This window comes from Lissotriton vulgaris, chromosome 3_2 (genome assembly GCF_964263255.1).
Source record: "Lissotriton vulgaris chromosome 3_2, aLisVul1.2, whole genome shotgun sequence".
In the NCBI taxonomy this organism is placed as follows: Eukaryota; Metazoa; Chordata; class Amphibia; order Caudata; family Salamandridae; genus Lissotriton; species Lissotriton vulgaris.
This window is the reverse complement of record NC_141690.1, coordinates 17,898,984-17,912,970: the sequence shown is the minus strand read 5'-3', so window position 1 is coordinate 17,912,970 and position 13,987 is coordinate 17,898,984. Positions and strand designations below refer to the sequence as shown.

Below are 13,987 nucleotides of genomic sequence, written 5' to 3'. Positions count from 1 at the left end.
ACTAGGCAATCTTAACACATTATTCAGGTCTATTATGAAAAAAATATTCTTGGGAATCGCCCTCTGTTGTTAAGCTTTTCCAGTGCTGAATGTGTTGTTTTTAACAATACCTATTGCATAATACATTATTATTGAGGTAAACCCCAGTAACTGCTTCCTTATCTGTACTCATAGGTCACTGTAGTTGGCTGTTAATGTGCTTGTGGATAAGCAAGCTTGATGCAAATCTTTCCTTCACCCTGAGAAATGCCTTTATATACGTCTGCCCTACCTTTTAGATAAATTTCATGTTACCTAAGTTCCTCATTGCAAATAGGCTGATGATGTCTAAGTGGCCACAAACTGGTTTTACACTCTATTTGACAGAGCAGTGGGCAAATTGGAACTCGTCCGGCTGTTTTATTTCTACACAAATGTCATCAGGTAATTCCTGACAACATTTGCACCACACAGTTCTTTGTTTTGCTGATTCAAACGAGGTAAAATACAGAGTATTGGGTCATCAGTATTCATTCTGCACTGCAGAACTCTAAATGGGGAGCTAAAATCAACCGGGGGAAAATTGCACCGTGTGGTATGGGTAGTTCCCTCGGCGGTTTTACGATATCTAGAGACAGCGAATCAAGAAATGAATACCTAATAACTTTTACCTGTACTCCATCTACCCTGTAGTGAAGACCTACAATTGCTAAGATGATACTGATGGTTAATCTTTGACCAACTAACTATACATGTTTGTGTGACTTTCAACAGCTCTTGCTGTGTGCATCAAGTTAACTCCCAATCTGCAGTTATCTTTTCTAAACTGCCACCCCTCATCTCACGAGTCCCTCATAATCTATCTTGGCCGTTTGTTACAGCATCCTCTTATGCCCTAGGACATAGAGCTTTCCCATAAGGCTAGGTCGAAATATTATTTGTGTCTTTGCCTTCTCTTTTCCACTAGGGCTGAAAATTAACTTGTTTCCATTCTGAAGAGATCCTACTGAAATTGCGTGTAAGCCTGCATTAACACATTTGTCTTTTGATCTGCCTGCAGCCGTATGCCGTGTCTCATCTGAACCTGTGTGCTGGAATCATGGTGACTGCATCTCATAACCCAAAGCAGGACGATGGCTATAAGGTATGAGATCATGAAAAGTTGTGACTAGTTGGCTTTCAGAAAACATAACTGAGATTATTCTCTTTTGTTAATGCGAAAAAATGTGATCTGGATTTGCTTTTAAGTGTAATTAGAATTGATATTCTGAATTCCATTTGAAAAAGGGAATAAAATGTATATGTCACCTGAGTAAGACTAAATATGTGAGGCACAATAGCTATTCATTTTGAAACTCACACACCAAATATTTTTTTTTTTTACTCCCAACAGGTTTATTGGGAAAATGGAGCTCAGATAATTTCTCCTCATGATAAGGGAATTGCGCTCGCCATAGAAGAAAATTTAGAGCCCTGGCCACAAGCGTGGGACGATGATCTTATAGACAAGAGCACACTTCTTCATGATCCCTACGCCTCCATCGATAAAGATTACATGGCAGACATTCAAAGATACTGCCTCCACAGGTGAGTTTCTAAGGATCCTTCCATATCATTCTTTCACCACATGCTCTTTGGAACGACTAACATCTGCTGCAAAATTGGTACCAACGATTGAGTCATGTAAAAACAGAAAGATATGAGGATGTGATAACGCACTGCCAGTTTTGCGGCCACTCCATATGAATTGTAATCTTTGAACTTACACTAGTACTTACTTTAGCTCCTACTGTTTATTCATGCCGTTTCCAGTCCGTTTTTTAACCAATTTCTGGTTGAACACTGTGCCATGATTGCCCTCCTTGTTTTTCCTAATGGTGTTCTCTTCCATTGTTACACCATGTGACTCATTCCAAGATTTCTTCAGGGATATATGCTTTCAGAGTGTATGCTATTTATACATTTCAGAAAGAGCATTTCTGTACTACCTATGAAATCTCTATGCTAATTGTCTTATCACCATGTTTGACTGAAGTATCACTTCATTTCCTTCTGGAAGACAGGTCTCTGTTTTACCTTTCCTTTTTACGCCTCTCATAAAAAAAATGGTTTCACCAATCGCTATTAGTAATATGTAGGAATTTACCAATAACTGTTTCTTTAAGGGGAGATAGAAGCCCTATGCTCATATTAAGGAAAGGAACGATTGATTCTACCAACGGAAGTGATGGGTGGGAGACTGCACTCACATAAGTGGACCTCTGGAGGAACCTTGTTTGGGTTCTCGCGACCTTATGTAAATTCAGACACAAACCATCACATCTCTGGTTCTGCGTACCAAAGTGCTAGTTCGGTGGTCTGGATTTGACAGAAAACCCTGACAATATTTAGAACAGCATTTTACATGTCTAAGTGTGTGCGCCATTTGTGGGTCATCCATCAGAGGAACTGCATCTGTCTTATGGGAGAGTCTTGAGGAACATATCCTTGCTCATGGAGTGTTCTTCTCTAGGGACATCACATTGTCCCACCGGAAGTAGACCTCTGTGAGGGAAATGGTCCCTTTTCCTCTTTCCTGCCCACCAAGGTAGAGATGGATTTTCATGTGCTCCCTCTATGCCTGCGTTTTATTGACCAGTGAGGGAATTCCGTGCAGTTCATTTGGTGTAATAAATACCTCTATGTATTACTCCACTTGATTATTTTGCTGTAAACCAGTATTTTAATTTTTTTTCTAAATACTCCCAGCTTCTGAGACCCATGTTCTGCAAAGCATCGCATTCTGCAGCGAAGTGTAGCACTGCTTAAATAGTTGTACTCATGGCTGGATGTGTGGCCCCATCCAAGAATTAATACGTGAATACAAATAATTCCTCTAAAGGAAGTAATTGATAACTCCTAGAGATGTGATCTAGAGGGAAACGAAGACCAAGACAGAACAAAAAATATAGGCAATATTGATATTCGTGCGGTGCTAGAAGGGATGTAATTTCTGCATCCCCTAACATATTGGTTGAAACAAATCTGTCAGCACACACAATAGTGTATTAACACAAATGAGGCATCAGTCGACCTTTTGTTCGCCAGTTCTTTCTTTAATTGTGTTTTTGATTCCTCTACCAGCCAGCACGTGTTTCGTCTGTGGGTGTCATCCTAGGACTTCCTCAGGGCTGTAATTCGCAGTTGCACTCTGAGGTCAGTACAGTATATCCTCAGATTAAAGAAATATATAGCAGCAGTAACACGATAAGTCGGAGTATGTGAAAAAGTATGTCTTAAGCTATAAAAATCCTCTCACCCGTGTCCAGGCAAAAGGCTCCATAGACCGAGTATCGGCAATGCGCCCGTTTCCCACTCACGACAGACTAAACATGTGTTGGCTGACAGGAATCAAAAACCCAATTAAAGAAAGAAATGGAGAACAAATGGACGACTGATGACTTATTTGTGTTAATACACTATTGCGTGTGCTGAGAGACTTGTCTCAAATAACTCCTAGAGATGCCATGGATGTAAGAAGAGTCTGGCGCACTGTTCTTTTCGGAGTGATGGGTCCAGCGAAACATGTAAAAATTCTCGTCGCATTTTGAGGTTGAAACCATAAACGCTGGAACAGTATTGGTGAACATTTTTAACTTGACCAGCCAGACAGACTTCCACAGGGTGTTTGAAAGAAATGAAACTACTTATTTTCACAATGTGCACAATGTCACATCACTACAGTTTCTCTCTTCTGCGATGCAGGAGAGCTGAGCGAATGTGGGAGGCCGCTCACCAATATATTTTCACAAAAGTTAATATTACTGAATGTGCAATCATGTGTCCACACTTACCAGAAATACGTGGTTTATTCTCCGTTAAATGGTAAAACGTTTTTTTGTAATTTCGATTTGTATTTTAAAATAATTAGAAAATGTCACTTGTTTGAAAATGTTATATCTATATGACTGAAAACATTTTATTGAAAAATCATTGCAATTAATTTGAAGAAGTAATCGTAATGAATCAGTTATTTCAAATTATAATTTAATTGAAAAGTATAAAGACACCAGCCATTGGAGAATCCAGATAACAAGATGCGACTAATTAATTAAATGTAATTCAAACATTGAACTTTGAGTACTTTCTTATTTGAAAAACGTTAAGACCACCTTTCCATAAGCTCTGTTTTGTCTGAATGCACCTGTAGGCCCCCTGAGGAAGAGAGATTTGATGGTTTGTAAATATGGGACATTTTCTAATTCAGAAGAAGGATTTCAACATGCAAATGAAAATAAACAAATGTTTTAAATTAGAAAGCTTTCGCGAAAATGAGAGTCTGGATATTGCACAGTATAGCTGTATCAAGCACAATTAAAATAGGAATGCAGCTTACATACATCTGTAGTGATGTTTTTGATTTGCTGCTGATAGGATACTCTCAGTGGTGACAGTGGATTAGAACTTCCATTTCGATTAACCAGGATTTGTCTGTGAAAACACAGCTTTTATGCAGAATATTAGCAACTGTAATATTTAGTACACTTATATTGATGCCCTGGCTTGCAACAAATCCTTTCTACCATTTGTCGGCCACTTCAGCAAAACAAACCTAAATAAAGGGAGGTGAAAAATTCCTTCTCTCCTGGGTTGAGTTGGTCTGTATGTGTTTTTCGGAGGGATACTTCTAGCTCCTATTCCTCCCCTTTAGAATCTTCCCAGACGTCCTGCTGGATATGGAAGATTTTTTTGGCAATACCCAACCACACTAGTAGGTGCTTCCTGCAGCTCCATGACAACTCTGCCCCACCCCGGAAGTGACAGCTGGAGCAGCATGTAAGTGCCACCTAAGCACACTGATTTCAGTTTCTTTCAGGACATTGACTGCACCCTTGGAGCCCAAAAAACGAATTGTTCATGCCAGTGTGCATATCTCTTATTTGGAACCGTATTTGATGGAATAGTCCATACCCTGAATGGGGAGGTGGGAGGGCGAGGAGAAATCTGCAGTTAGACAGAGTTTCCACAAGAAACAGCATTAAAAAAAGGTAAGTAACGTGTGCTGTTTAATGGACATTTCTAACCGCTTGTTTCTCAGCTTTAGAAAAGATACCCAACCAGTACCTCCCCGGTGGTGTCCTCCAGAAAGAGCGTTACCAAATGTAAGTAACTTGTTCGGTACAATATTAGTTTCTGAGAGGAGTACTGCTGATTTACCTGCTTGGACAAGGGTATAAATGCATTGTTGATCAGTCAGTGGGCACATATTTGGCATAAGAACTGGATTTTGCTCAGACGTTTAGGTGCAGAGAATCCAATCGTGGGTCCCCACTGCGACCCTACCCTGGTTAGGATACAAAGAGGGTGAGTAGGCTGGGTGTAAATTGGCCTCACCATGCCCCTTGGCATTGAAGATTGGTCACTGCTACTAACCGTAGCTTTACCGCCTGTGGCTTTCCCAGTAATATTGTATTGTAATTGCATTTGTGTAGCGCGTACTACCCCTGACAAGGCGTCGAAGCGCTTTTTCAGCGAGTAGCACGCTACTCTGGGACCCATAGAGGATTAGTGTTGAATTAGTATAGTGAAACATGCATGTACATTTTAAGTGGTGGATATGTTAGTCAGTTATTTGGATTCGGAAGGATAGCAGAAGGATAGAAGAGGAACGAAGGTTTGTATTTATATAGCCCTTCTAACCCCTGATGGTGTGTTGAAGCGCTTTTTTTGGTAAGTAGCATGAAGGTCTACAAGTAGAATTAACTGTGTGGGAGCTATTTCAGGTGCAGGACCCGAGAAAGTGACAGGGGCGGTTATATCATTCAAGGGCAAAGCAAACAAGCATTTGCAATGCAATAGGGCTCTCATTAGTAAAGTTTGAGGGATTAGTATTGTAAATGACAAATTTATTATTTATGTTTTTGTTTTGAAATTTTGGAAATTAATAACTTTGTAATTTACAATGCTAATAGTGTTAACTTGTGGAAATGTGACACCTATAGTATTTGTAATCCGTTGTTTGTGCTACACAAGGGCCGATATAACAGCAAGTTTAAACATTTGCAACTGAAGCCATGAGTGAGAGTTACCACGGACAGCAGGACGACGGCGGGGGTGAAAGGAACTACAGACAGCAAGAGGAGGGCAGGCCTGTGGCCGTGAATAAGTGACGGCGGGGGGCGGGGCAGCGAAGCCTTTGATGTGCCAAATGCTGCTGGGGAACCGAGTTGGAGCCTCAGCGTGGGCTAAGCATCCTGTGATTCTGATCAAATCACTTTATCTCCCTGCGCCTACCACACAATGAAAGTGTCCTTGTGTAACATAACTGGTGCACAAATCATTCATCAGAGAGCATTACCATGTGTAAAATGACAAAATAATGAATTAAAAGTATTAAAAATGTTGCACATTGTACCACATAATTTGTCTTTTCTTGCCTCATAATTTAGACAACCTTAATGCATAATTTAGTGTCCCCCCTGCCGAATAAGTCTAGTTGTAATGAGTATTAATGAAGGATCAACTGTCCACACTTCACTACTCGAAAATGTGTGCCCCTGTGACAGCCCTTATGATGTGCCCCTACACTAGGATAAATCTCTGCTCATGGACAAAAGCCCCTCGATTTGGGGATGGGAGGCTGGAGGCTAGAACAATGCTTTGGAAAAAAGAGCAAAGGACGTGGTTCCGCAGGCTCAATAAAAAGCTTCAGGGCTCGAGTGACAGGGATGTAATTAGGGGGGAGGAGGGACGGAACTGAAGTGCTCTGGGTTTAATAGATGGTCAATGTCCAGCTGGTTTGGTGTGTTATTTTATCTGCAGCAGGGTGCTTTGCACAACTTCAGCGTGTTCTAAGAGGCAATCTGCTCTGCACACCCGTGTCGCACGGTGCACGAGCTGCACAATATCCGACTCGCTTTACCAACAAACATCAGTATTATCGGCTCAGTGAGCTTAATAAAAGTGTTGGTATAATGCCACACGAGCAGCTTAGTCTCTCAAGCTTTACGCCGCTCCATATGCACAACACACTTTCTTGCACTGTGTTTCACGGTCTTTCCAGCATGAGGAACAATGAGAGGAAGAAGGAAGCGAGAGAGCGAGGAAGAAGGGAGAAAGTGAAAAGGGCGACAGGGGGAAAAGAACATGGTGAAAGATGAAGGGACAGAAAGATAAAGATAAAGACAGCTCTCAGATGGACTTGGAGGGAGAATAAAAGAGAAAGGAGAGGGCAAACAAAGATGAAACAAGGAACTGGACGACAGCAAGGGACTGGGAGACAGAAGGAGGTGGGGGCAGGGTGAAGGGTTAAGGGGTCGGGAGAGACGGCACAGGCTGGGCAGGCCTAAAAACATGTAATTATAAAAATTTCGATCTAGCGCTGAGAAACCCTGGATACGTTGTAGCGCTTTAGAAATAAACATTTATTTTCCTCAAAAGAAAAGGCCCTTTTCTGATTTGCTCACAAAGTTTACAGGTGAAATAAGATTAATCTATAGACACTCGGTTCGCAGTAAGAAAATAATGAATAGCTATTTTTAAATGGTACATTGTTCAGCATAGTCAGTGTTTTGTATTTACAACATTATAAAGGAGTCACGGCCTGCGGCCGTGAAAAAGTGTCTGGCCTAATGTTTAAAATTGAAGCAGAATGCCTTCACAGCAGCACACAGAAAGCATTACAACTGGCAAATCAGTGGTAAAGGAGTCACAACCTGCGGCCGTGAAAAAGTGAAGTGAACGAGCGCACACTGGGGAAGCTTGGAACTCGAGCGACCATATGGAGAGGGAGGGGGGATATGTTGCCTGCTGGGAGAAACTGGGCTGGGCTGCCTTGAAGGGACAGGGGCACGAAGTGTGAAGTCACTGAAAGTCAAGAGAGGGAGGGGAGTGGGCTGCCTGCTGGGAGAAGCTGGGCTGGGCTGCCTTGAAGGGACAGGGGCACGAAGTGTGAAGTCACTGAAAGTCAAGAGAGGGAGGGGGTGGGCTGCCTGCTGGGAGAAGCTGGGCTGGGCTGCCTTTGATACGAGTCACGGCCTGCAGCGCTGGTTGGGAAGCAAATGGCTGAGGCTTTGAAGGCTCGTGCATGAGAGCAGGTCACGTGATTGGGATTCACGTGAACTGTTGGAAATCCTCCTTGAAGAGAGCCAATCAGCTACCTGAAGAGAGCCTTTGGGGAAAGAACTGGATCAGCGACATAAGGACTCACACCTGTTTTCTATTTCTGCGAAATAGAAAAGGGGCGAGCCCTAAAAAGGGGCAGGAGTGGAACCCAGTCTCAGGAGTGGGCAGGAGGCAGCCTCCAGATGAGCATCGCACTGCCAATGTCTTCCTGGCAGTTGCTGATACTACCTGCTTGCTACCTCTCTTTCTGAGAGGTGATACAGCAGAACACACTAGTTACTCCAATCTGATAATGACATTAAAAGAGCATGCCTATTCATTGTTTTTTACGCAAAAATCGGTATTTCCAAAGCAACTTGGTGGAAATCACTCTGTTTGGTAGAAAATCTCAAAAACACCCTCACGGCAAAAAAAAAAAATGTTTTAAACTTTAATACGTGGGTCCTTCTTCGGTGTCCAAATATGCATTTGAGTGGCTTGTATTTAACTTGTGAGCATTATTTAGAGGAAGCATGTACTTTCTTCAGTTGAATCCACCCACTCATAAACACTCTCACTTTTTATTGCAGGGAAATCAACAAGGAGTCTAAACTGAAATTTGTGCACACCTCTGTGCACGGCGTGGGCCATGTGTTCGTGCAGTCTGCCTTCCGGGCCTTCGGTTTTGATGGGCCCCTTGCGGTTGCTGAACAAAAGGACCCTGACCCCGAGTTCCCAACTGTGAAATACCCCAATCCAGAGGAGGGCAAAGGTGTATTGGTAAGAATCATTTATTTTTTTGGTTTATGTATGTCGATTTTGCACTTCGCCATCTGGGTATTTCAGAGTGCTGCTGTGTTGAAGTGTGTGCAGTGGGAAGAACAAAATGTTTGAGGTCTAGTTTAAATTCATTCAGATTTGAGGTTTGAGCACCTGCCCACTTTCTCCAGGATTCTGCTGAAGTGAAAGTGTTTGTTCTGCCCCAGGCTGTGGTTCCAGGCATTATTTCTCACCCACCCATCTGTCTCCGTTTCTCGGTAGCTTGATGGACATGGGCGAATCGGGTGTGAGCTGGTCAAGCATTGGTGCCTGGCATGTGATTCGTGGGGTGCCAGTCTGTGCATTTGTCCAGTTAGTCTTCTGAGTTGTGCAAAATTGTTGTGAATGTGATCCTTTTGTCCATGAAAAGCCAAGTTAGTATTTTTGAGGAAATTTGCTTAGGCACATTTCCATTTACTTGGGGACAATGTGGCTGCTTGAACTTTAGTCTTTTTTGTGAATGCATTTGTAAGTTAAATTGCTATATTCAAGTCAGATGAAACTACGCGCCATCATGATTTGCCACCACATGCAATCGCTGGTGCCCTGCTTAACTCTTACCCAGGCTAGGTCTGAAGGAGCTGTGGCATTTTCCTGAGCATGGACAGTTGTAAAGTGACTTCTAGATTTCTTTCAGTTTGTGATGTGGTTGGCAGTGTTGGTACGTGTGTGGGCCTAATAGTGGGATTACATAGTCTAAATTTATACTATAGTTATTATGTAACTGTACTAGGGCATTTAAAACGTATATTTATTTTGGATAATGTTCTCTTATCTTGAAGAACAGTTTGTTGTATTGTTTTGTCCTTATCTACAATAAAGTCGCACTTTGTGCTTCAATTGTAAATTTTCCATCTTCATATATTTTGTGCCAAAAAAACTTCTAAAAACATGATGAATTTTCTTTTTGTTTTATTGGAAAGAGGGGGGAGATCATGCCCAAGGGGATAGAATGGCAAAGCTCCTCTTCGGTTGAAGGAGGTGCAGTAGGTGAGTTAGGGCACGTTACGTTTTCCTTCCTGGTTGTAATAAAAACAGTGATTCACATTATGAAGAATTGCTGGTAAGAATATAGATTTTTTTTTTATGTAAAAATTGTAAGTAACAATCTTCTGTAATCTTTTGTTTTCCTAATATTATAAGACTTTTTAAAATAAAGAAGGTGCATTGATTTGCTCCTAACGAATGCAATACACAATATTAACACTATGAAATGCTCTTGTCAAATGACAGGCCTTTGAAACCCTTTAAAAAAGGAATCTAAACATAGAGCTATGTGTTTTACCTAGACAGTGGTTTCATCATTGAAAACACTCCTTTCCTCACCAGCGTGCAGTAGTTCTGTGTTAAGATGATCTTCCAGTGCTGTCTTAAGGTGACAATATCCACTGCTGACCAAGGCAGGAAGACGGAGCCAGCCAAAGGTCTGCTTTATTTAAAACCTCAAATCCAATCCAATCCAAAGGAGGTGATTCTTCCTGTTGTTGTGCAGTTTTCCCTGACTCTGATCCCAAGGTTAAAAGTTTAGACCAGTTGGGACTGCTCCTTGTGGTTTGTGGATTGTAGGAGAAACCGCATTCCACGTTTTCCCATTGCTTCGGAAAGCCGCACCAATACAGGATAATGGAAATAGATGGTTTAACTTAAAAAGGGAGAAACCTCTCTTAAACAAGGAATGGCTGTCATCTCCCACGCAAAAGGTAGAAGGTAGGAGTACCTAGGAAGCAGTACATGTAGGGAAGTATGCCAATTGCAGACATGCCAAATACATGTTGTGCCTGTGACATGTGTTGTACCCTGCTATTTGTACTCGGTAAGCCTGCCAGAGGGATGTCTTACTGACATGTACAGGGGAAGTGACAGCTTTGCTATTACCTTCTATGGCAAAGGTGTGCTAGCAGCGGAGGACTGCTCTACCAGGATTGACGGACTGGGGGGCTTGTTTTACTTGGACACAGTGCTGCCAGCCCTGGGTTACCAGTCTAACTTGCATGTCCTGAGTACCAGAGTACCATTTATTAGGGACATACAGGTAAGTTAGACATTTATAACTGGGTACAGCCAATTCAACATACACTTTAGGGTCCAGGCACTGGCACTAGGTCTGGTTAGCTGCTCTCAGTGCACTCTCAGAGTTGGAAAACTAGCAGCATCAGTCGAAAAACTAGGGGATGACAATAAAAAAATGGCATTACCTTACATGGCTCAATCCCAGATGAAAGGTGATGATCAACTAACTTTTGTCCTGGTGATTATCATCATCTAAGTGGAAGAACCTGGAAAGGCCTTCTGCATTGGCATAGTCCGTTCCAGGTCTGTGTTCCACTGTGAAGTCCATCCCCTGTAGGGAAATGAATCACCTCAACAACTTGGGTGTCTCATCTCACCTGCATTAGCCATTTGAGTGATCTGTGGTCAGTTTCATCTTTGAAGTGAGTCCCAAACAGGTAGGGTCTTAGCTTCTTCAGGGACAAAACCAAAGCAAAATCCTCCTTCTCAAAGGTATTCCAATGCTGCTCCCTATGAAGGAGTTTCCTGCTGATGAAGCCAACTGGCTGATCTTGGTCCAAGCCATTTACTTTTGGCGATACTGCACTTAACCCATATTCATTGACCTCTTTCTGGACAATAAACTATTTACTGAAGTCAGGGGCCTTCAAGACAGGTGCTGAGTGCAGTGCTTCCTCGAGAGTGTCAAAAACCTTTTGGCACTGTTCAAGCCAGATAACATTTTGGGCTGCTTCTTGGAGGTCAAGCCAGGTAATGAGGCCTCCATGGTCCAATGACCCTTCACGAATCTCCTAGAGTATCCAGTCAGGCCTAAGAAGGCTCTGACCTGGGTCTTGGGAGGCTCCCAAGCCAGGATGGTCTGGCTCCTGGGCTGAAGAGGTTGTACATGGCCTCTACCAACTTAGTGGCCCAGGTACACACAAGAGTCCTGCCCTATCTGGCATTTACTTGCCTTGATAGTCAGGCCTGCCTGCTGCAAGGCCTGAAGCACTTTCTTGAGGTGAACCAGGTGATCCTCCCAGGTGGAGCAAAATGCAGTGATAGCATCAAGCTAAGCTGCACTGACGGACTCCAATCTTGATAGTACACCATTCCCCTACCTATGGAAGGTGCAAATGGCATTCTTCAACTCAAAGAGCAGCACTTTAAATTGAAGGTGGCCCTCAGGTGTGGAGAAAGCAGGCCTCTCCTTGGCTCCTGGACTGAGGGAAACCTGCCAATAACCTGATGTCACGTCAAAGGTGCTCAGATACTTAGCTTTCCCCAACATGTCAATTAGCTCATTAGCTCTTGGAATGGGGTGCGAATCCATCTTGGTGACTGCATTTGGGCCCCTGTAGTCCACACAGAGCCTCGTCTCGGGTTTAGCCCTCTTGAGGTTAGGTTTGGGCACCCATGGACTGCTGGAAGGCTCAATCACTCCCAGCTCCAACATCTTGGCAACCTCAGCCTTGATGCTGGCCTTAACCTGGTCAGACAATCTGTACATTTTACTCTTGACTTGCAAGCTGTTGCCGGTGTCGACATCATGGGTACACCATGTTGTCAGACCTGGGGTAAGAGAGAACCGTCCAGCAAACTGCTTCAGTAAATCATAGCAGTTCCTTTGTTGCTGGTCTATCAGTGTGGGGAAGAGAATCACTGCCTCCACAGTTCCATGTTGGGCATTTGCAGATAGGAAGTCTGGGAAAAGGTCACTTTCTTTTTCTTCGCCTCCATCTATTTCCATCAACATGGTGATGTCTGCCCTCTCGTGATTTAGCTTGAGCCTTTTGACATGAATCGCACTGTAAGGGTTCCTGGAAGTACCCAGGTCTACCAAGTAGGTGATTTCCCCCTTCTTCTCTATGATGGGGCACAGTCAGTTCACTTGTCCTGTAAGGCCCTGGGTTCTGCAGGCTCTAAGACCCACACCAAGAGGACATTTAGTTATACCAGTGCATGACAAGTTCCTGACTCACCACCAGATTCCTGTTTACCTTCTTCATATACTCACCCATTCTGGAGCGAAGGCCAAGTACATAGTCCACTATGTCCTGCTTAGGTTCTTTGAGGGGGCTTTCCCAACCTTCCTTAACCAAGCTGAGTGGACCTCTCACAGGCTGTCAAAAGAGAAGCTCACAGGGACTGAAGTCATGATCATGCCTTTTATTGTTTGTTGAATCTCTCAACTAAACCATTACCCTGGGGATGATATGGGGGTGGTGACGTTGTAAGTCACTCTATATTCCTCCCACATTGCCTTCAGATAGGTGGACATGAAATGCATGCCCCTAACTGAGATAACCTCATTAGGGAACCCAACCCTGGTGAAGATTCCAAAGAGGTCTCTAGCCACTGCAGGGGCAGTGACTGTCTTTAGGTGAATTGTCTCAGGACATCTAGTGGCATGGACCATTACCACTAGGATGAACCTGTTGCCTGAAGCTGTGGGTGAGTCTAAGGGACCAACACATCTATCCTCACCAACTCCAATGATGTCCCCACCACTGGTGGTGGAATAAGGGGAGCCTTTGACTTGCCTTCTGCCTTGCCACTGACTTGGCAGGTAATGCAAGAGTGGCAAAGCTCCTTAACCTCTCAGATATCTGGGGCCAGTATAAGTGGTTGACTAGCTTTTTCCAGGTCTTGTTCTGCCCCAGCTGCCCTGCCATGAAGATATCATGGGCCATGTTAAGGAGAAACTCCCTGTAACGTTGAGGGACCACCAGTCTCCTGGAGGTCCCAGTTTGGGGCCCCTTGGCTCACTGTACGAGAGCCCCTCCTCCCAGTGTACCTTGTGGGTACCGCATGTGTCCCCTTGTGCCTGTTTAGCAGCTAACTGTCACAGGTTTTCTAGAGGGGGACAGGTCATTTGTCCATTGCTCAGGCCCTTTCTAGGAGACCCCCCTGCTCTTTGGAGCTCTGCCAGATCTGGCAAGTTTCCAGGATCCAGTTCTTCAGGCAATCGGCCTTCCACCTAAGTGTTGGGCTCCTTCTGGGCCTTTGGACCTTTTGGAGGCTGGGCTGCCAACCTTCCCACCCCTCCTCTTGACTTTAGGCACCTGCTCCATAGTTTCAGGCTCCAGGATCCCTTGATTCTCTCTCAGAGCCTTCT

At 43.7% G+C, this 13,987-nt stretch overlaps 1 protein-coding gene across 1 annotated transcript in view; it reads left to right on the top strand.

Annotated features, from left to right (window-relative positions):
• The window catches only part of PGM2 (phosphoglucomutase 2), a 173,923-nt gene that overhangs the window by 51,661 nt on the left and 108,275 nt on the right, over nt 1–13,987 (top strand). Inside the window, exons 2-4 of the mRNA XM_086964608.1 lie at nt 1,040–1,123; nt 1,373–1,566; nt 8,652–8,841. Of these exons, the coding sequence (XP_086820734.1) occupies nt 1,040–1,123; nt 1,373–1,566; nt 8,652–8,841 (468 nt within the window). The remainder of the gene's footprint in view (nt 1–1,039; nt 1,124–1,372; nt 1,567–8,651; nt 8,842–13,987) is intronic.